At 52.3% G+C, this 23,618-nt stretch overlaps 1 protein-coding gene across 5 annotated transcripts in view; it reads right to left on the bottom strand.

Moving 5' to 3' along the window:
* The window catches only part of NHSL2 (NHS like 2), a 175,729-nt gene that overhangs the window by 60,168 nt on the left and 91,943 nt on the right, over positions 1-23,618 (bottom strand). The window contains exon 2 of one of the 5 annotated variants that reach the window (XM_059732673.1): positions 20,472-20,598. The exons of 3 other annotated variants lie outside the window; for them this stretch is intronic. Coding sequence is in view for 1 of the 2 variants with exons in the window: in XM_019481940.2 (XP_019337485.1) it covers positions 14,128-14,170 (43 nt within the window). In the remaining variant the exon portion in view is untranslated. Of the gene's footprint in view, positions 1-14,127; positions 14,532-20,471; positions 20,599-23,618 lie in introns of those variants that run through there. One more of the 5 variants, XM_019481940.2, reaches the window with a different exon arrangement.

The raw sequence follows: 23,618 nt of genomic DNA, 5'->3' as shown, positions 1-23,618 counted from the left end.
CTTTTTTTGAACAGACCCCCATAATCCAATTTGTTTGCTAAGCAGGAAGTTACAGATTGCAATCAAATCATATAGGGTGTTTAACCCATGTGCTTTGGGAGTGGGGGGAAGGGGGTGCTTTAATTAGAGAGGCTTTGAGATCCACTCTAATTAAAGCGCCTGGAGTGTCACGTGTATCAGCATCCTTGCGCTGAAAAATGGTGGCAGGGGCACTTTAACTAAAGCTAAAGCTTGTTGAACAAGCTTTAGTTAAAGTGCCCCTGTTGCCATTTTTCAGCATGGGAAAAAAAAGTGACATTGGAGCCTTGCTGGAGCGTGATAATTACCATGCTTCAACAGACTCAATTAATTGAATCTGCTTTGACACACTGTAATTACAGTGTGTCAGAGCAGCCTCTCTGCATGTGTATAGGCACCCATAAAGATACAAGCTGCAAATGTACAAATGTACAAATAACCAAAGGTCAAGGGTTTGTGAAATCAGTCCCAGGTGTAGAACACTGGTATTTAACATAAAAATGCATATCCAGTTGTGGTTCCTGCCTAAATCACTTAATCACCACCAAAATCTCTAGCACAAAGGAAAGTGGTAGGCAGCAGAAAGAACAATGAGGTAATTAAAACATACTTTCCCATAATTTCATTCGCAAATGGTTTACGTGTTTTAGCTGAAACATTCCTAAAAAAATTCAGTCTGAAGCACACATCTGTATGGAAGATTTCTTCCAAAATGCACCAGGTTTGGCAAAGTTATAACAATCTGAAGACAACAAGACCTTATAATGGGAAGTGTCAGACAGCTTTAATTCTCAGGGTAGTACCTGCCCTTCCTTTAGACGCATGGCAACAGCCTGAATCCAGCAGGAGCTTGTGCAGCACACTGGAAATTCCTCCACAGCTTCACACTATCAACAATGTAGCTTTTTAATAGATCAAATGGCTATAATTCATGTATCTCAGGGAGCAGGCTCTACAGTAGTTTTCCTGCTATTAAATTTAACTTTTTGCCATTCCCCTTGTTTGCACTGTTTACCATACAGCTGATTTTTGTGCTGACCCCCTATCAGGCGGTAGCTGCATTGTAAAAGCTCTCAGCAGGAGGAGTGAGAGGTTTTGCCAGCTGAGTAAGGGATAGTTGGGGCATTTAGTGACTCAGCAACAAATTAGGATTGTGGGACTAGCAGTTTCTGATAAAATTATCATCAATGAAGCAGTTAATCTCAACATTGATACAATCACTGGTAGGGATCAGAGTTAACAGCCCAATGAAATGAATTGGGCAGTCCAGTCCTCTCAGAGCTCCAGGCAGCCTGCAGTCTCAGAAAGGTGAAACAAGTGTTTTCACTTAACTAACCACTTTTAGAACTAAGTCCTAAATTTGTATTCTTTAGGGTAGCTCTCCCACAGCAATTCCTACATGCATGCAACCCCTTGGCTCACTTTGCTGTAACTTCTAAACACTGGGAACCATGAGATACAGACTTGCTCACATTTTCAAGATCCAGTTTGTGCTAGAAATGCAATATTTCATTTATAAAACTTTAGCTGAACAGCTAGGAGAAGGTGATGGGTAGGTAATTGGGTGGGAAGTTTGTATGTATTCACAGACTAGGGACACCAGTGGTGTCCTTCCTCTACTAACCCCAACCCTCAGTTCAACCAAGCCTGAGGCTCCTTCCTTCATGCTGAGAAGGGGTTTAGTCTTCAAGGTCCATTCTTTCCCCAGCCCCCGTGCTGAACTGGCAATATGGGGCTAATGTGGGCCTTGTCCAGGGAGTGTCTCCTTCACTGGGCAATGGCCCTGAGTTGGAAAAACAGTAATTTTACCAGGAAAGGCTCCTTTGCTGCCCTAAGTGCCCCATGCCATCTGAATGACCATTTTCCTGTGCCCAACAATCAGGCTCCAGATAGGGTGGCCCTGTGCTAGCTCTGCCTCTCCTCTTCAGAGTTCTATCAGGAGGGATGGGGTGCCTTGGACTCTCCCCAGCTCTGGTATTTAGACAGTGTTCCATGGCAATGGAAGCAATATCATACTCAGAGACAGAACAGCTTTAAAAGACTGAAATAATGATAGGAAAATAGTTGCTGTTAGTCAACTACCTGGGAGCATCAGAGCCTGCAGCAATACAGTCCTAGAGAGATGCTGTGGTGGGGGGAGACGGTTATCATAAAGGGGATGTGGGAACTGATCCAGCCTCCTTCCAACAGGTCCTGGGAAAGGAGTGGGGTTTGGCAGATAGAGCAAGGTGCTGTGAGAGCCAGGCTGTCTTGGGTTCTCACCCTGGCTCACCGGGAACAGCTATTAAAGCAAGGACTCCTGGGCCCTGTTCCTGGCATTCAGAGGAAAATATGGTATAGTACAGGGGTCAGCAACCTAGAGCATGCATGCCTAAGGTAGAACACAGCATGCTTTTGATTGGCATGCAGACTGCTTCCCGCCCTGAGGGACGGGAAGAGCCGTGCCCAGATGGAGCAGCACATGGCTGCCCGAGAGCAGCCTTGAGCTGCTGCCAACCCCAGGCAGGTAAGAGCCCCTTGGCCCCAGCCCCAGCCCGGCCCCAGCCCCAGACAGCCCCAGTCCCAACCCCACGCTGCCGGCAGGCCCCGGCTCTGCCTGAGCCCGGCCCCAGCTGGCACCACCACCACAGCTTGCCCCAGCCCAATGCTGTTGCTGGACCAGGGCTGTCCTGGTGCTGCTGATGGCCCCAGCCCCAGGCCCGGACACATGCTGCCGGTGAGCCCAGCCCCAGCCGCCTCAGGCCGCAGCCGCTGGCCCCAGCCCAGTGCCACTGCTGGGCCATGGCTGGGGCTGTGGACCTGCACGGGCTCTGGCCCCATCCCGTCAGTGGCACTGACCCGGCAGCGGCTGGTGGCGACAATGGTGAGGGTTGGGGCCGGGCTCGCCGGCAGCTGGCACCACCACCACGGCTGGGGCTTGACCCCGGCCTGGTGTGGCACCAGCTAGCTGCTGGGGTAGTCAGCAGCACTGGGATGGGGCCAAGGCCTGAGCAGGTCCACGGCCCCAGCCCCATCCTGGCGCTGCTGATGGCCCTGGCCCATGCTGCTGGTGAGCCTGGCCCCGGATGGCACCACTGCCGTCCCCAGCCCAGTGCCACTGCCGGGGCGGGGCCCTTGGCAGCGCCGGGATGGGGCCAGGGCCAGGGCCATGGACCTGCTCAGGCCCTGGCCCCGGCCCCGGCCCCAACCCGGCAGCCAGCTGAGGCCATGCCAGGTCAGGCCCAGGTCTCAGCTGTGGCAGTGGTACCAGTCGCTGGCAGGCCCGGACCCAGCCCCAGCCCTCACCACCGCCACTGGTCCCAGCACAGTGCCGTTGTCGGCACCATTGGGATGGGGCCGGGCCCTGCGCAGGACCCGGCCCCATTCCGGCACTGCTGAAGGCCTGGGCCATGTGCTGCTGGCAGGCCCTGGCCCTGCGGAGGCTCAGCCCCAGCTGGCACCACTGCCGCCGCCGCCCGCCCACCCCAGCCCTGCACGGCTCTGGCCTCAGCCCTGTGCCATCGCCGGCCCCATCCCAGCGCTGGCGATGGCCCGGCTGCAGCCCCAGCCCTGTGCTGCTGGTGGGCCCTGGCCCCAGTTCCGGCCCTGCGCTGCCCATGGCCGGGCTCCAGCCCCTTGTTGCCCATGGGCCCCGGCCCCAGCCCCATGCTGCCCACGGCCCCCGGCCCCAGCCCCATGCTGCCCACGGCCCTGGCCCCAGCGGGCATAGTGCCAGCACCTGCTGTCTTCCTGGAGCCTGGGGCCGGGAGACAGCCAAGACTGGGGTGGGAGTTAGCAGCTGTTTGCAGCCTCCCAGCTGCAGCCGGCTCAGGTTTGAGGTAGCTGCTGATAGCCACAGAGCCTGGGATGCTTCCAGCAGCTGGCTGGGAGGATGGAAGCCCTGTTGCAAGCAGCCCAGGCTCTGTGGCTGTCAGCAGCTACCCAGAACCTGAGTCTGCTGCAGCTGGGAGGCTACAAACAGCTGCTGGCTCCTGGCCCCAGCTGCCTCCCAGACCCAAATCCAGCCCTGGGCTCCAGGGAGGCAGCAGATACTGGTGATGCTCCCCACTGTGCTGCCCTTGCCACCACTTCTGTAGAGCAGCGTGTGAAACCTGACATGGCAGGGCACAGCAAGGGGTGCAGAAAGCTGCCTGCCACTCTGAACTCCCTGCTGTCCTGGCCACACTTACCCTGCAGGCAGGGGCAGCAGTGAGGGGCACAGCCCTGCATGCTACCCATGCTGCTCCCATGCACACAGAGGAAGCGTGACCCAGGCAGTGCGGAGCTTGCAGCAGCAGGCAGCTTCTCTGTGCAGCCCCTCTGAGCACTGCCACTCTGGGTCGCACACGCTGCGCTTGGGAGGGCCCAGGGGAGGGCAGCAGGGCCAGGAGCACAGTGCATGTGAGGGCAGCACAGCGGGGAACATTGCCGGTATCTGCTGCTTCCCTGGAGCCCGGGGTCCGTTCTGGGAGGCAGCTAGGGCGGGGGCCAGGGCAGGGAGGCAGCAGCTGTTTGCAGCCTCCTGGCTGCAGCTGGTCCAGGTTCTGGGTAGCTGCTGATAGCCACGGAGCCTGGGCTAGGGGGCAAAGGGCAGCAGGGCTGGGGGGCAGGGGCACAAGCAGGGCATCCTGCCATGTACCCCCTGCCCTTGTTTTGTTTTTCTTGCATGCCAGTACTCCGGCACCTTCCAAGGTAGGCATTATGGGTTTTTTCGGCACTCTGCCCAAAAAACATTGCCTATCCCTGGTCTAGTAGTTAAACAAGGGTGTTGGAGTCAGGCCTCCTGGCTATGGGAGAGAAGTGGTGTCTATTGGATACAGCAGGGGTGAATACAGTAGGAAGTCCAGATTTTGTTTCTGGCTTAACTAGGCAGGTTGGATGAGTTTCTTTCCCTCAATGTGCCTCAGACCCCACCTGGAGGATGATGACGGCATCACCACCTTCTCTTGCTGAGCCAGGAAGATTAATTCAGTTCTGTGTGGAAACTAGAAAATAAAGACAAACTGGACAAAGACTCCCCTGGGTACTCTTTCTGAGAGTAAGCCCTTCCCATGGACCTTGCTTCTCACCCCTGGCATGGCACAAGCCTCAAAATAGTCCTTACAGCAGAGCGCCAGATACACCACGACCCCAAGCCTGAATTAGGAAATCAGATCATCCTCACTAGCCAAACAAGGCACTTAAAAAAGAAAGGAAGGAAGACAAAAGTACGAGCCCACAAACTGAACAGGTTCTGTGTGGATTAGCAAAGACCCTTGTACTTACTGGGGCCCTGGCTCGTAGCCAGGAGCACACAGTCTGCACTCCCTGCTCGGCTGTCTGATTAGGGAGTACAGGCAGTCCTCGATTTACAATGTTTTGAGTAACAACAGTTCGCATTTACAACATTTATAAATTGACACCCTGTTTCAACTTTCTGACAGTTTCAACTTTACAACGCTTGATCTGATGCAATGCCATGCCAGCGAACAAGTCCCTGGAGAATTTCTGTCCAAACTTCCTTGGACACTTTCTTTAAGAAAGCAGACAAGGCTCCAGGAAAACCTGCAGACAAGTCTCCTGAGAAGACTCCAGCCAAGAACCCTTCAAAAAGTCCAACCAAGAGAGCTTCAAAAAGTCCAGCAAAGTCATCTCAAAGAAGTCCTTCCAAATCAATATGATTGCTACTTACAATATAAATACATTAATGTAGCTATATTACGCATCTATAATTGATCGAGTACAAAATTCTGGGGTATTTTTGGTGAAACCAGGATATTGGGCCTTGGTTCGGGAACCAATCCACCATTTATAACTTTGTTTCTTGTGAGAAAATTGGTTCTGAGTTACAACATTTCGACTTAAGACGCAGTTTTCAGGAACCAATTTTGTTGTAAGTCCCAGGACTGTCTGTATGGCAATTGGTATGCATGGTGGGGCTCCGGAACCTGAGTCAGATAACTGCATTCTCTGATGTCGTCCAGCCCTGTCTCCTGCAGCTCCCCCTCAGGTCCATTGGGAAAAGAAGTGAAGTAGTCATGCACTTTCTCACACCCACCCTCCTGTCTGGAGAGCAGTGGAAATGGAGCTCTGGATTCCATTCATACATCAGGCATGGCAGATACCAGAGGTCAACTCTACAAGCTCAGGAGGCAACACAAAGTGCAGGACAAACTGCTCATTTGAGGAAGGATCTAGTGGCCAGGGCACAGGAAAACCTTTTTTACCGATAGGCATGCTAATAGTTCTCTGAAGTGCATCATCCTGGTGCTTCCTGGTAGGCAGGATGGACCTCTAGCTACACCAGAGACATTGTTCAGCAAATTTTACATTTCACATGTAGAGAAACTGAGGCAGAGAGAGGGGAAATGACCTCCCAAGGCTGTGCATCAGATCAAGATCAGAGCCAGGAAACCAGGAGTCTAAACTCCTGTATCTTAACTTCAAAAGCAACCCTCTAATGTTTTCCTACTAAAAGTGCAGGGTAGGAAACAGTTTAGTGCACCCCAGCCTGCCTTCTCAGTATGAACCCTTACATCCCAACCAGCTCTGAGAGATAATGCACCATGATGGCAGAAAACAGCTTATGAACTCAACTAGTGCTCTTGGGGCTGGTATGCAGATAAGCACCCTGGTTCCTACTTGCTTTAGGAACTGGAGGTTCTGCCCATATTGGGCATTTCCCTCACCCTAACAGACCAGTTCAAAGCAAAACACCAGTTTTAAAACCCACAACATTTTAAGTTGAGGCTCAGCCCCTACTAACGACCATCGTACCAGGGGATGGCATTTCCGGTTGGATCATACAAGGGCCCAGTTGAAGTCGATATTTTCATTAATGACTTGGACAATGGAATACAGAGTACATTTATAAAATCTAAGTGTAACTCCAATATGGCAGGGATTGTATGCACTTTGGAGAACTAGAGGGTTTGCAACCAGGGAGATGAAGTTTAATTAAGACAAAAGCAAGATGCTACTCTTTGGAAGAAGTTAAATGCACAAATCCAAAACAGGGAATATTATTAGATAGCAGCAAGTCAGAAAAGTATCTGGGGCTTATAATGGAGCACTAACTTAATATAAGGTACTGTGATGCTGCTGTAAAACACTTCAAATCTCATTCTGGGATAGAACAGGAGGCTGTATGTAAAACGCAGGAGGTAATTATTTTACTTTCCTCAGCATTGGTGAAGCCTCTGATGGAGTACTGTGTCCAGCTCTAAGCATCATACTTCACAAAAGAGGAGGATAAAATTGGAGAAAGTCCAGAAAAGAGCAACAAGAATGATAAGAACATGACCTGGGAGGAAAGATTGAAGGAATTTGGTTTGTTTAGTCTACACAGGAGAAGTCTAACAGGGGGGTCATGAGTGTCTTCCAATTTGTAAAAGGCTGTTATGACAGTGATCAATCCACCATAAGCACTGGGGATACGGCAAGAAGAAACTGGCTTAATTTTCAGCATTAGGAAATCTTTCCAAGCGTACGGAAGACTGGAATGTGATGCCTAGTGAAGTCATGGAATCTCCTTCACCAGTGGGTTTTAAGGGCAGATGTCTTCTGTCCTGATGTCATGGATAATTTCAGTTTACTTGACCCTGCCTCAGAGCAGGAATGGGTGGCCTGGAAGGCCTCTTCCGCATGTCTATCAATCTTTGTAAGAGTCATACCACCCCAAACCATAACCCTGATGCTTCTAGGTAGGAGCTTATTGTTGCCCTCCTACATTATGAAGAAACCACCCTGCGTGCACACAGTGTACATTATACAAGGGATGCAGCTTCCAGCCTGCTGCAAGGATAGGGCAGCACTGTGCCCCTGGACTGTGTTGTTTAGAGCATTCTGGGCTATGCATCTGCTTACTGCACCTTTAAAAAGGAACACTGTGGGTGTCAAGTACAAGGCACTTAGCAGCTGGAAACAATGGCAGCTGGAGTTGGTGGGAAGGCTGAGCGAGGCATGGAGTGGGCTGGATGCAGTTTGGGAACACCATCCTGTACTAGCATTTTGTAGTTTCTTGTTTTATTCTTGTTGACGTTGTTTGTATGCAGAGCCAGTTTAGTTCATTAAAATGACATAGCTGACTTATTTAGGTGTGGAGATGAGAAAGTTAGATCCTCAACTGGGGCACATCAGTCTAGGTCTCTCAAAGCCAGTGCACTGACTCCAATTTGCCTTAGCTGGGGTAAACCTGTATCTGAGTGAGCCTAGACTCAGGCCCAGCATATCTTGTACTGTTGCTGTGCAGAGTAAAGCAGCATGCTGATTGTGACTGTGCCCTCAGCATGGCCCAAACTAATACCACAATCATCAATCAATTTAACCTGCCAGCTCTGCAGTAGTGTAATGTCCAAGTGCTACAAGAATGTGGCCTGATTCTGTCACAAGCCCAGGCGGAGCCCGGCCAGGTACAAAGCTCAGAGGGCACCATTGGACAGGACAGAGCTGTACGCAGCATATTAACAGGCCCTGCCTACAATAGCTCTGAATGAGCTCATCACAGACTGTGACAGAGGGCTGCATGGATAGGAAACTCCCACTGCATTGTCCTTAAAATTGTTATAAAATCCTGCACCCTAGTCAACTATCCATTGCTGCCATACACTGGAAAGGAAAGCCAAAACAAGCCACAGATCCCCTGGATCCTCTCCAGCCACAGACGTTTTTTAAAGTAACAGATTTGTGCCCTTCCCTTTTCTTTCAAGATTTCAGCATTTCTTTAAAGTTGACTTTTACATTAAAGAAATCAGGTCCTTGCTGTGAAGACAGTGTATGACTGAATAAGCAGGGAAAGAAAACAATAGAGGAGTGAGCACTGACTACTGAGGGAGAAAAGCTGACAAGATTCTAACACCCCTATCCTGCAAAGGGCTGAGGCAACTCATCCTATAGTTTTCCCAAGCAAAAACAGGGAAGACAAGGCTGGACACCTCCAATATTTCTCCTTCTAAAAACCCACTTTGTCAGGCTTTTATGCACACAATAAAAAGGCACATCCCATTGTTCTCCTGCAGTTGGACTCCTTGAGGGATGGTTTGGGAAATTAGGTTGCTATCAACAAATAGCTTGCTGCTTTGCAGCTGTCGGAATGCAATCGAGCAGGGGAATTGAAAGGGAAATGTCTTCCCCGGGCCATTTGTAGGTACCCATGGGCAGTAGTGGCTTTGGAGCTCAGAGTTTTTCCACAGCTATATGGGGTACAGCCTCAACTCAGAGCTGAGGTGGGAGGCCTGCAATCTGCTGACAAAACCCATATTTTTTGAGGGAGAGGGATTCTGATCTGGACTAAAGCCTGTCTGCAGGAATGGCTCTGCTCTTTAGACCTCTCTGCAGCTCCTGGCATGACTGACAAGAGCTCTCTGCCAAATGCTTCATGCCAAGTGAGGCAGAGGCACAGGTGGCCCACCTGCCAGTAAAGATGCTGAGCTCCAGTGTGTCCAGCTCAATTTTTCCTGAGGCCTACAACTCAGTGAAAATCAGTGTCAGCACTGCCTGCGAGTCAGAGCAAGCAAGACCTAGTAAGCCCATGGGGTACAGAGGGAGCAGCAAAGCAGGGTCACACATCCACACCAATTGCATGAGAGGACTCACAATGTTAGCCAACCAGATCTTCACTAAGTGGGCAGCTGTACCAGGCACCATGCAACATCCCTAAACAAAACTCTCTCTAAAAGGGTAAGCAGCTCCTCCAAGTTGCTGAACAACTGTAACCTGCCCTCAAGACCAACGCTTGACCTGTAACAATCCGCTCTGATCATGGAATGGGTCTAATTCATGTGCTCACTGGTGTTGCCACATCACATCCCAGCTGTATCTTTGGGGGCTGTCATTTTTCTGGAAATCAACCAGACCACTGCCCCTTCCTTTTCTGGGTCCTCACCAAGCTGCTCCAATCCCTGACTGTCATTGAGACGAGCTGTCAATGTCACATGTCAGTCTAAGAGCTTCAACGCAGGGACTACCTACACCTGCAAAGGTACTCACAGAGCCTCATATAGCAGGACCCTAATCTCAAATGGGTCCATGTGTGCTGCCAAAGCAGATATATTAATTAATGACAGTGGACTTCACAGCAACTTCCCCCACCCCCAGGGAATTTCTTAAAATAGACCACAACCAAAATTTTAGGCCCAAACATAACAATTCTGTGGCCATTAGTGCAGGGACAGAGCCTGAGATTGCAGCAGCTGCCCCTTTGGCTTTGATCATTACCTCTATGAGACCTTGTTAGACGGGTCAGGCTGCTAAAGCCCTGGGCCCAGCCTCTAGGGAGATACAAGGCATGTGCTAAGGCAGATCATTGCTACCCTTGGTGTGACTGCAGCCTGACTGTAAAGTCTGTTGAAGGTCTTTGCAATTTGAAGCTGGAGCACGCAGCTTTTACTCAACTTGATTCCTTCCTTTAGAAACCAATTTATAGTGAAACTGGTGCAAAGACAGCCATTACACGTGCTTATACATCTGCAGTGAGGCTGCTCCAATGCACTGTAATTACAGCTTGTTGGAGCAGACTCAATTAATCAAGTGTGCTGGAGCGTGGTAAAAACCGTGCTCCAACAGACTCTAGTGTTGTGTATCAGCATCCCTGCCCTGAAAAATGGCAGCAGGGGCGGTTTAAAGCTTGTTTGTGCACAGGAAACTACAGGCACAAAGGTGAGGAGGGAGCAGCAGACAGCCCCATTGTTAGCTCTTCTGTGGGAGACAGATGGAAAGTACAGCCAAGGTAGAGAGAGGATGTGTTTTGTGTGCTGCCAGCAGGCCAGTTTTCCCACTTACTAAATGAAGCATGAACCATCATGTCTGTTTCAAAATGTCCAGAGAGCTGGCCATGCTGGAGACCAAGGCTCATCCCCCAGAGGATTCAATAAGGGATGCATATTCCCCATTATTAAAACAAGATCATCTTAGAGCCTTGGCTAGTACAAGACTTGGCCTGGGACACAGAGACAGTCATAGGCTTGCAGCCCAAATGCGTTAGTGGCTCAGTGGTCTGCATTATGTGGGTTAGAATCACAGAAAATTAAGGTTGGAATGGACCTCAGGAGGTCATCTAGTCCAACCCCCTGCTCAAAGCAGGACCATCCCCAACTATATCATCCCAGCCAAGGTTTTGTCTAGCCGGGTCTTAAAAACCTCCAAGGATGGAGAGACTACAGCCTCTTTGGGTATCCTGTTTCAGTACTTTACTAACCTCCTCACAAGAAAGTTTTTCTTAATATCCAACCTAAACTTCCCTTGCTGCAACTTGAGACCACTATGCCTTGTTCTGGTATCTGTCACCACTGAGAACAGTCTAGCTCCATCCTCTTCACAACCACCCTTCAGGTAGCTGAAGGCTGTTATTTAATCCCCCCTCAGTCTTCTCTTCTCCAGACTAAATAAACCTAGTTCCCTCAGCCTCTCTTCATGTCATGCTCCCCAGCCCTCTAACCATTTTCACTGCCCTCTGCTGGATTTGCTTCAATTTGTCCAATTCCTTTCTGTAGTGGAGGGCTCGAAAGTGGACACTGTATTCCAGATATGGCTGAACAGAGGGGAATAATCACTTCCCTTGATTTGCTGGCAATGCTCCTACTAATGCAGCCTAGTATGCTGTTAGCTTTTTTCACAACAAGGGCACACTGTTTGTTCATATGTAGCTTTCTGTCCACTGTAACACCCAGGTCCTTTTCTGCTACTTAACCAGTCAGTTCCCAGTCTTGAGAGATCTCAAGACAGTTCCTAGAGCTCCATAACACAAACACACCAGCATCTGCTTTGCTCATCTTGGCATAGGCCAAATTCCTCTTCCTTCTGCCTAGAAGGTGCTCAGTCACCTGAGGCATGCTGGCAGAGTGTAGGCACTAGAGTCCCCCCACATCAAGTGGGAGCTGCTCCCCTGGGGCCACCAGGGGACCCAACCCATGCAGTGTTCCTGCCAGAGTTCTCCCCCCAGAGAGGGGCTATGGCAGTAAGAGCTCCTGATTTTCACGCCAGCAGATGCAGGCTGGTGCTGTCTGAGGGAGCATCAGCCCCTGGATGCTAACACACTTGCTGGGAACAGAAGCCCCCAGGAAAGTGGTGCTTCCCCTTGCACCTTTTTGCCACTTGTGCCTGTCAGCCCCCAGTACAATGTAAGAAAACTGCCAGCTAGTGCAATGAGGCCTTGCACAGGGACAAAGGGCCTGCAACATGAGCTCAGACACAACAAAGGTACCTCCGTACCCAGGACAGCAGATGCCTAGCTTCTCACACAGTGGCTGTAATAATGTCATCCACTGATGTTTAAGACCCCTTGTATTGCAAAAGGTATGTGAAACAAAGCATGGCCCCAACCACCGATATGCAGCTACCCCAGGAGGAAGGGCAGCAGCCATCCTCAGTGCACAGCCTTTTTCCACAGCAGCACAGGAAAGGAAGAAGACACCCTACTGCCCATGCTTGGGAAGGAAAACACAGGGAGGTAGGATGTGATATGGGGCAGAGGCAGCACTGTTTCAATTAAATGTGCCCACAAATCTACAGAGGTGCTCAGAGCTCTGGATCTCTGTTTACAGCTCATCTAAAACACTACAGGGCATATTTTCCTGACTGCAGTTTCACAGTAGCTCCCTGATACATGACAATGGAAATGATGAAGGTGGCATGCTGCACTCCTGTTCCAGCCCATAAAAGTTAGTTTGGCATAGGAGGCTGCCAAAACCAATGGTCGAGGTCAGGGAATAGTTCGCTCCCCCAGGTCATCTCCCTGCAAGGCTCCATGGCACTGTCTCAGATGCCAACAGAGGAATTACATCCCACAGGGCTGGGAAACAATAGCAAGCACCTGGAGAAGGAAAATCCTGCCTCTCTCAACCATGCCTGAGGCAGGGGAATGTGACATGGACCTGGAGTGCCATGGGGACAAAGCACAGCCAGGATGAGCACAGGTACTGGCTCCAAGACAGCTCCACCAGCAGAGTACAATACATCTGGAGGGCCCAACTCCATCCACCCATGCCAATGCAGTACAGGTTGTAAACAGGCAACCCATGAAATACTCCGAAAGCCACAGCACAGCAGCTGCACTAGGTGAACAGATTACTACTTACACATGATCCTGCACTGCATGGGCATCCCCACCCACAGCATGGGAGTCAAATCCTACCACATCCCAAATCAGACCACAGGTAAAACCTGCTTCCTGTGTCAGTTGACTAGACCCCAGACCCATCTGCATCCTGCAGTGACCTATACTGGAGACTGGATGATCAACCACAATATCCAGACCAGTTGGCACCTAGCACTCTGGAATGCTTCTGGCATAAAGGCCAATCTGGATGTGGACCCTGCAGGGAGAGGAAGTCAAGCAAGGCTTAGAGCAGCTGGGCATGCTGGCCCTGGCTGCAGCAGTAGTGATGAGTGGCTTTCAGGAGCAGTCAGGCATTTTGGCAGACCTGCTGGGCAAGATCCATGGTAAGAGGGACAGAACTAGAGGGAACTCACTCTTCACACCTCAGCCCTGGGCCTTGTCTGCCTCCTCTAACGAGCTCAGATGAAGCAATGTCAAAGACAATAGACCTTAGTGCACTGCCTGCCCAGCAGCCCTACAGTGGTTGGTGAAGTGGTTGCCATCCTTAGCACATTGATAAATAGTCTTCTTGTGGAAAGGGACTGGTTTCATGTACCAATACCCCCCTCACCTGAAGGGCTGCTGAACAAACACATGGATATTCCCCATTAGAACCAGTGTCACATAATGCAAAGGGTCCCTGGAAGGGAGACAAGCGATACCTGCTCCTGGATGCCCTCTTCCCTTCCTCTCAGCATGAAGCCGGGGTCTTTGAAACTGGTCCCCATACAAAGACCTGCTGGGGGGGGGGGGGGGGGGGGGGGCTCTCTGCCTCTGTGCCCAACAGAGAGGTAATACTCACGTTTCCCCTGCAAGCCCCACTTTAGGCTTCAGGGTTTAGCCCAGAATATTTGAGGAGGGTCCAATGCCACAATTATCCAATGGGGAGCAAGATGCCCTTCTGCTTGCCACATATAATGCTGAGCTCATGGCTAGTGCCAAGATATATCACCATCATCATCTTGCTCCCAGCCCTAGGAAATCTCTAGCATTCCACGAAGCAGCCAACTGCCTCCACCCCTCAAAACAGAGCCTGCACACACTCCCGTCTGCCTTACCTCCCCTGTGCCGGGAAAGGAGCAGAGACTCTGACCTGTCCATGGCTACACGGCAGAAGCCCACGGCTCCAGACGAAGTTCTGCGGCCAGTGAGAGTGGCGAAGAGGGGCTACTGGAATATCTGACTGTGTGACAGAAATGTCTGTGCTGAAGATCGCCCCAGGCTATGGCTGCTGTGCAGTTCAGTGGAACCCCCTGCAGAGTCAACCCTGCTTCCATGCAGTGCCGCTCACCCCAGCCAGCAGCAGCCAGGAGGAGGATGTTCCCAGACCACTCCGGAGCAGCAATGGCTCCTTTGCTGGAGGTTAACCCTGCTGCCCAAGGGCTCTGCTTTGTTGCAGGCTGTGGAGAGCTTGCTTTTTGCTGCTCAGTGGATGCTGTCTTGTAAACACACCAAAGGGTGAACAGCTCCTGCCTACCCCACCCCCAAGCCCTCTCCAGCCCGACAGGGAGAGGAAATGACCAGGAACTGGCTGTTTGAGTCAGCTCCCTACAGCCCATTGTCATGGCCCATTCCCTCTTCCTTCCCTTGTGCACTGGCTTGCGGAGGAGGGGGGAGGCAGATGGAGAGGAGGCTTGTTTTTCCAGTCTCTTTTTCTCTGTACCACACAGCCATTCCTTTTGGCATGGCAGGGCTGTGATTTGGGCTCTTCCTTCCTGGGCAACATTTCTGTGCCCAGCATTCCTAGAGTTGCGATGAAACCCTGTGGGAGGCTGGGGCTGTCCTCTGGTGGCAAGGGCTTGATGCTCAGCCAATGTAAACTGGCAAAGCTCCACCAAAGCCAGTCCCCTTGCAGCCAGGGAGCTGCCATGCTGGGCACCAGCTGAGGACCCATTTCTCAGTACTGGTGCCCTCATCTGCTTCTTGAAATGCTTCTATAAACAAACCAAGCCACCTCTTTCAGAGCAACTACAAGAGCCTCAATGACATAGCTACCTCTGTTCAGTCCCACTCTGCAGTCTACTCTGCTGGGCCTCACTCCCAGGATGGCTATGCAATGAGCTGATCACAAACCAGGACATGTCACATCTTCTCTACAGTGCTCCAGGCTGAGGTGCTGCGTCAGCACAGGGTCTTACCTGTATCATCAGCAGCCCTAACTCTAGCAGCACGGTGCCTAGGATGAAGCCACTATCGTTCTCTCCATTTGCTGGGGGAAAGGGACATTCCCAAGGCCACAAAAGCAGAACTGGGCTTGGACCCAGGTCTCCTCACACCCAGGAAACTGCCCTGTTTTCCTCTGCCCTTTGACTTCAAGCAAGTCTGAGTCTTTGTAACTCTGGGAATCTCTAAGAACCTGGAAGAGGTGTCCAGGGATGAAGGGCAAACACTCTGCACCTCTCTGGCTCACAGGGTAGGCTCTGGCTGCTGGCCTGTGTTACTGTGTAGCTCAGGTTAGGGGAATAAGAACACAGGGAATGAGATATTTTTAAGACACATGGTCTAGCCACAGTCCCACAGAGTAACTTCCCTGCCAAAAACTGGTCATCTTGACAATGCTTCCCAACCAGCATGTTTCATCCTCCTGAGGAGCCCATCACCAGTTACAAGCCAGCTTGCAACCTCTACTCTGTGCCACACCAGGTCAGTGCCAGCACTCAGAACTGGCACCTACTCACACACTCCCAGGACTCCTTCTCCATGCCTGTGACCAGTGCCTGAGGAGGGGCCAGATGCTGCTAGGCAATATGTTCCCTTAGGCACAGAAGCCAGTGAGAGCAGAGAACCCCCAGCTCCATGAACATGCATGTTTACATGTGCCTCTGAGTGGACATGTGTGTGCAAGGTGTATGTTGCCTGATCAAGGCCTAGTATAAGAAGCACTGAGGTTTCTGGGGCTCCTCCTAGCAGCACAGTAAGATGGGGAGTCTCTCTGTGCTGCATCTGGGCCCCACATCCCAGCCTCAGCCCAAACTCCCTCTTTCCTTTCCGATCCTTCAGCTCCCAAGGGAACGCTGCCTGTTCTGTACTGCTCTGGCACTGCCATCCCCTGGTGTGTCTGACCTCTATCCTGGCTGCATATGGCACCTGATGGACCGGAGGCTACACAGCATCCTCATAAGACAAAGCTGTCTCTGGGCTCTGCTCCTTTGGACTGTGTTTCTCAGCCCCTAGAGCAGGCTTGTCCAACATATGGCCTGTGGGCCACCATGCAGCCCACCAACCCATTTTATCTGGCTGGTGGCGGCGCCACCGTCGCGGAGCGCAGAGCTGCGGCAGCAGCGCTGAGTGCAGAGCCACCAGTGTGGAGTGCGGGGCAGCGGCGCGGAGAGCAGAGCTGCAGCAGCGGCGGTGCGGAGTGCGGAGCCGCCGGCACGGAGCCACAGCGGTGGCGCCACAGTGAGGCAGGCAGGGCCGGCCTGCGGGCCCCAGCCAGCAGTGAGGGGTGGGGAGCTGCTTACCTCCGCAGGGCCCGGGGGAGCGGCCCCGCGCAGGAGGCCAAGCAGTGGCCGCTGGCACTGCCGGCCTGTGCCTGCCTCCTCACCCGCCCACTTCAAGCCAGCCCCACTGCCCTGCCCTGCCCCACAGCAAGGTGGCACCTGCTCCCCCAACCAGTCTCCCCCCGGGTGCTGTGGCTCTCCGGGCCCGGCTGCCTGCACGCAAGGCCCCAAGGGGGCTGCTTCTTGTGTGCTGCTGGGGACGGGAGGAGGCCGGCCGGGTCTGCACCGGCCAGCAGAAGTGGTGGCGGAGCCGTGTGCCACTCGGGACAGGATGAGCCTGCACTGGTCAGTCCCAAGAGGCACACAGCTCCGCCGCCACTTCTGCTGGCTGGTGCAGACCCGGCCGGCCTCCTCCCGTCCCCAGCAGCACATGGGAAGCCGGCTTCAGCTGCATGCTGCTTTTCCTGGCCGGTGCCGACCCGGTTCTGCCTAGGCGGGTCCTGCAGCACCATGTCAACCTGGGCACGGCACCAGCAGGCCGGGCAGACCCCAGGTTAACCCTGGCCTGGCCCCATGGCTTCTCCAGCACCAGGTCAACCTGGTTGTAGTTAAGCGGCTCCTGCAGCAGCATGTCAACCCGGGCATGCATACCATGTCAACCAGCACCATGTCAACCCCTGCAACTTCATTGGTGTCAAAGATCACGTGACATCACTTCCTGTGACGTCTTTGAATATGGCTCGCCTGCCCACTGGGTGATAAAAAGTTCGTGATCCAGCCCCACATTCAAAAAGGTTAGACACCCCTGCCCTAGAGGGTGAGAAAGCTGCCCTGCAAAGGCTCAGAGGCAAGGACAAGCACCACCACTGACAGCAAGAGGGCTTTTCTGTACGGGTGTGGAGCACTTCCCCGGTGAGGCTCTCTGCCCTCATCTGAAGCAGCTGTCTAGAAGAGGAGCTGCTGGGGAGGCTGTGACCCCAGCACTCCTGCTGCCAATGACAGCAGGGGGATGATGCAGTGTGCAGTTCCCAAAGGTGAGTACTCAGAGCTTTGCAGGGTGAGGATCAGCCCAGACACTCCATTAACCTTACACTGGATTGCCCATCCACCACTCTGAGCAGTCTGGCTCCTGGCTCCCTGCCAGCACTCCCCTCAAGGTACACCTCCAGCAGGCACCTTCCCCAGAGAATGGCTAGAGGCCAATGTACAGTTATCCTAGGTGAGAAGGCCAGAGAGACAGCCCTAGGCTATATAGGCTTCTGTATTCCAAAGAAGAGATAGGACAGGAGAGCTCATGGCAGCTTCCTGCACACACCTATATGCAAATGTACCACATATACACATGTACAGGAACACATTCCCCCCGCCATCTCAGCACCCAGGTGGGGAGGGAGCTGTCACAAGGGCCCATTTTATTTGTGGTCTCTCTACTGAGATAACTCCTGAAGAGGCTAAATAATGCCAAATATGAAGGGTCTGTGGTGTGGACAAGCAGCTAGCCTAGGCTCCTCCTGCTCATTTGACACAGAGTAGACTTCAGAGAAGGAATGGTCAGGACTGAGAGTTAAAGGCTCCTGAGCCCATCCCCATCCCTTACCCCTAGGTCTGGAAGCCATACTGTGCATCTCTTTCTTCTACAACCTCTACACTGTGTCAGGGACAGGCTTCGTAAACCCTCGTGGCTGGGGAATCCCTGTCCCACCCCCAGCAAATTTAACAGCTACGTTTAATGACACCTAGGACTGGGCCTGAACCAGTAAACTCCAGCCGTGCCCCTTCATTGCAGGAGGATAGAACTCAAGCCTCAGGGCCCCCCACTGAAGTTTTCATTTCAGCCCTTTACAGAAAGACAAAACTCAAATCTTAGTTTGGGATAAAATAAACAAGACTCCCTCCCTCTCCCCACCATTTGGGGCATTCTTTCTCCTGGGCTATTCTAGACAGTAGGCAGTAAGATGCCTGCATTCTCCCACTGATAAGTGCACTGACCACTTTCATAGCTGAGAAGAAAGAACAAGCCTGAAGCTCTTATAAGGGCAATCCAAGGAACTTTGAGCAAAGCTGCACACTGACCTCTGACTCTGTCTTTGTACACTGTCCCAGTGCTGAGGAAGTCAGTGTGACAGCCTGCCCAGAGGGCTTCAGTTGCCCATTCCGCTATCCCCACAGACACTTAGTATTTGTTCTTTTTTGGCTGATCCTGTGAAGCTAGCAGCCTTTACTGAGCTCCACGTGTGCACTGGAAATGTCACACCTGGCTGACTGACAGCTCAGATTGGGGTGGTCAGCAGGGGGACTGGTGCACAATTATTTTAGGTGGGTGAGGAGGGTAAAATGAGGGGCATAGTGTGGAACTGTACAAGGGGAAATGCAGGTTCCCCACTGGAGGAGGTACTGAGAAGGACAATGCAACCCTCTGCATAGAAGGAAAGGCTCCTGAATCTGCAGGGACTGGAACTGAACAGGCCTTTCCCTTTGCTAACTGCCAAACATTATACCAATGCAGTCCACCAATCTCCCCTGTCAGCCTCTGCTTCCCACCAAGGACTCTGGGACTGCCAACCCTGACACATCTGCTCTTCTCACCCTCGTCAATACAATACTACTTTGTAGACAAGTGCTAAATCCACCAAGCCCTGAACCAGGAACTAGGTTCCATTCTGTTGAACCACTTCCTTGTTCTACTTATTGAAGGTTTTTTGTTACAAAGTGGCAAAAAATACACAAGAAGAAGCTTTGTACCTTGGCTAATAACTATTTTTGGGTATCATAATCCATAAACCCTTCATCCAACTGAGTTTAGAAAGAACCTACATTAGCCATAGCCTTACCTTACTAACTATGGGGCCAATGGGTAAAATGTATATGTAAAGTACCTAACTTAGAATCCTAAATCTCATTGTCCTTAGAACCTAAATCCTATTAAAATCAATGAGACGTTGTTTTTTAAGTGAAAAAATCCATTTTGGAAATGGGATTTAGGATTCTAAGTTTCTTTGGCACTTCTGAAAACTTTCCCCAAAATGCCTTAATCTGTGGATTTCAGAAGTGAACCAGAATTATTTCTCTAAAGGAAAGTCAGCTGTAACTCCAAACATGAACGAGCATCTCCTCACAATGAGGAACAGAGGAGAAGTTGCAGCATCACTATCACCCAGACATAGTTGGAATTTAAATAAAAAAGGGAAAAGCACCATTTGTACAGTGATCTCTAGGAGATCCATCTCTTGATTCCAGACCCATCTCCTCCTGGTCAAGCTAAGATCTCAGCCTCTCTCTCTCTCTGTCATGTCATGGATGCCTAGTTGTCAAGAAGACCTCTGCTATCCTGCTTGTCACCAAGGCCCATATCTTGGGTGTCATTTTCTATCCGGGGCTTTCTTTCAGTACTGAGACTTCAGCTCCTGCATCTGAGCAGTCCATGGTGTCAGCTTCTATTGCCCAGTGATTTTAGTTGCTAATATCTTTCTCTTATGCTACCTGGGAAGAACTCCCTGTAAATATGCACAAAGCTACCCTGTAATCTTTCTGCAAGGATGCCTACAATGAACATGACAATGTGGAGGCTGCTGGTGCGCTAGAATCTCTTTCTATCATGCTGACCAATACTATCTTGTCATACTTCTGTCATATATCTGGCTGTTTGTATCCTCTTGTTGCCCTGTCATACAGTTCTACAACTATAAACTCTGTGAGGCAGGGAGTATTTTTTGTTCTGTTATTGTACAGCGCCTTGCACAGGGCCCCAGTCAACACAACAACAACACGTGGTGGCTGAGGGGGTGGGGAAATGCCTGCAGAACCCCATGGGCACAGGTGATCCAGCAGCTAATGGTGGCCATGTGATGATCACAGATCAAATGGTTCAGCTAGCAGGATCTGTGTTGGTGTAGAGCACTGTGGTATGGAAAGGCCAGGGAGCTGAGTTAGACTAAGACATGGAATTGGCTTCCTTTGCTCACCTTTAACAGACTCTCAGTGCAGTCCCCTGCTTGCTGCTGACTTGGTGTCACACCAAGCCCTCTACTCCATGTCAGCTCCTTCCCCAGCTTCCCTGCACAGGTTAAGCAGGCCCAGCTCTCCAAGCAGCTACAGAGCAAGAACAGAGGGGAATCAGGAGGGTTGATGCTTTGTTACTATTCTTCTCTGGACCAACTAATTTAGCAGGCAAAATGTGAAAATGAATTAAATGGGGAGCAGAAGAGACAGAGCTTCCCAGATGTGATTTCTCAACAGGGCTGTGGATCTCAATTGCAGAACTGCACCACTAATACTAGAGATCTCCTTTCAGCAGCTGCATTGTTTACCTTTGCAATCATACTCCCAGAATGGAGTGCCCTATGTGAAGGCAATAGGCAAATGCTGCAGAGGATCTGCACAAGCTCAGGCACAGCCCACAGAACACCGCCCCCGACTCAGCACCCTCCTTGCTCACTTACTGTGCTGCTAACATTTTGTTCTCCAGAACATCTGGGGAAAAGGAAAGCATTGTGAACACTTGTATAGGAGTGTGTTTGCAAGTGGGAGTGTTCAGACCACCAGCTCAAAAACTCTGAGGGCCTGGCAATCCTCAATTTAGGAAATGGAAACAATGTCTTCTGATTCTCCCAATCTCACTGCACAGACACTTGCAGCACTGGCGACTGGGAACAGTTCGGAAACATTCTATAGGCTGAAACAGCTTTGTACATGCCATTCATCAACGTACAGATTCCTCCAAACAATCCAAGCTTGTCTGGAGATTATGTCACGTGGTTCCCTGCAACAGCAGGGCACAGGACTCAGTGACCCAGGAAGTCCCTTCCAGTCCTATGTAATCAGCAAACCAAAAGCTTTTTGCTCATTAATTTGCTCGCTGCAAATGGCTGTCATTCTGGTAAACTTTCTCTAATCAGCCTCTCTGAGCACTGCTATGTTCATAGATCATCTGCACACACATTAGCAACAGAACCAGGACGCCAGATTCAACTGGACTCTGAGCAAAGGTGATTCTACAGAGCTCAGAAGAGCACTATGGTGCACTAACATGGTTTGATTATGCTTGGGAAAAGCTCCAAGAGCTCTATAATGCCTCATGGGCACAGTGCACCCTCCATTCTCACCTGCAAGCACTCTGCCTGCATATGCTAGCACTGGACAGGGTGCCCAGGGTGGCAAGTGAGGACTGGGAAGAAAAGAGAGCATTTGTCACATGACAAAAGGTTGGTGTGAGGAGCTCAGATAGGAGGTTCCTGTAGAGCAGATGAGCCCTATAAGACAGGGGTGGGCAAAATACAGCCTGTGGGCCGGATTTGGCCCACCAGACTATTCTATCTGGCCCGTGGGGCCCCTAAAAATTTAGAAAGTTAATATTTATCAGCCCCTGGCTACCTGTCAAAGATGAAAGGAGAAAAGGGCAGGAGGACCTAGGGGAAGCCACGGCAGGCTCCTGCTACAGCAAGGCCAGGGCCCCTGACCCACCACCGCCCTCACCAGCCCCTGCCTAGCAGGGGTTTCTGGCCTGGGACCATGGGGCTGTTTATACCTCCCTGCACAGAAGAGGGAAATTCAGGTAAGAATGGGGTGGAGGGGGAGGGAAGGGAGGCAGGGGAGGGCCATGGGCAATTACCCCAGTCCTCAGGGCCAGGCCAGCTCCTGCTGAGTCCCACAGTCCGGCCATGCAGCCAGGAGCAACGCGGTGTAGAGAGGCCAGCGGGCAGGCAGGGAAGTGGGGAAAGCGGTGGTGGGGGTGTGGGGAGTGGAAGCAAGCAGGCATGCGGGAGCGTGTGGCCTGTGCTGGTGTCCTGGGCCTAGTGCCGGCGAGGCCCAGAGTGGGGCGGCAGGAACACGAGCTGGCAGGACGCTGTGGATCCAGGCTGGCCCAGCTCCATAGAGCCCCTGCAGACTGGGACCCTGCGCTCCTGCCGCCCCGCTCTGGGCCCCGCCAGCGCTGGCCCTAGGACACAGGCACAGACCCCACGCTCCTGTCTGGCTGTTGCTGTGCTCCTCCGCACCTGCTTGCTCCCAGTCCCTTCTGCCCAGCTCTGCGGTACAGGCAGGGACAAGCATGTACAGCCCTGACTCCACGTGCCCTGTTGTCTGCCTGGGCTGAGCAGCAGCAGCACAAGACAAACTGTTGCTCAGCATGGGAGAAAGAAAAATGCGTGCCCCCCTCCCCCTTCGCCACTGCTGGGCAGTGTTTGCTGTGGCCACCCAGAGCCTGTGCCATGCCAGGCTGCGGTGAGGCTCCTTTACCACCACTTGTGAGCTGCCCAGCGTGGCAGCAGTGACCATGTAGAGCAGCTGCACTGGGCAGCTCACAAGCGGCAGTGAAAGAGCTGCACTGCAGCCTAGCATGGCTGCAGCAAACACTGCCCGGCAGCAGCGAGTGGAGCAGGGGGGCCCACTCTCCTCCACCCTGAGCAGCAGTTTATGCCCAGCTGCTGTTGCTGCTGCTCAGCCTCAACAGATGAGCCTGGAGTCGGCACAGGGCCCAGGCTCAGCACAGGGCCCAGTGGCAGCACAGGACAAACTGCTGCTCAGCACAGGAGAAAAGCGGCCCTTCCCTGTGGCAGGTGCTTCCTGCTGCAGCCAGGTGGAGCCCATGCTGGGCTGCCTGTGCCTCCTCTAGACTGCCACCGCTGTCCCGCAGGACAGCCCAGAGGCAGCGGTGATGCAGCGGAGACACAGGACAGCCCTGCACGGGCTCCGGGTGGCTGCAGCAGGAAGCGCCAGCCACGGAGAGGGGGATGGAGGACCGCTTTTCTTCTGCACTAAGCAGCAGTTTGTCCCATGCTGCTGCTGCTGAGCCTGGGCCCTGCGCTGGTTCCAGGCTGGGCCCACTGGGGCTGAGCAGCAGTGGCAGCAGCAGCTGGGCACAAACAGCTGCTCAGGGTGGAGGAAAGCGACCACCCCTCCTCTCCGCCACCGGGCAATGTTTGCTGCAGCTGCACTAGGCTGTGGTGCGGCTCCTTCACTGCTACTTGTAAACTGCCCGGCGCGGCTGCTCCACACTGTCACTGCTGCTGCACTGGGCAGCTCACAAGCGGCGGTGAAGGAGCTGCACCACAGCCTAGCACAGCACAGGCTCCAGGCAGCAGCAGCAAACACTACCCAGCAGGGGAGGGAAG

This window comes from Alligator mississippiensis, chromosome 8 (genome assembly GCF_030867095.1).
Source record: "Alligator mississippiensis isolate rAllMis1 chromosome 8, rAllMis1, whole genome shotgun sequence".
Classification (NCBI taxonomy): Eukaryota; Metazoa; Chordata; order Crocodylia; family Alligatoridae; genus Alligator; species Alligator mississippiensis.
The sequence above is the reverse complement of the archived record's forward strand: the minus strand, read 5'-3'. Positions and strand labels throughout refer to the sequence as shown.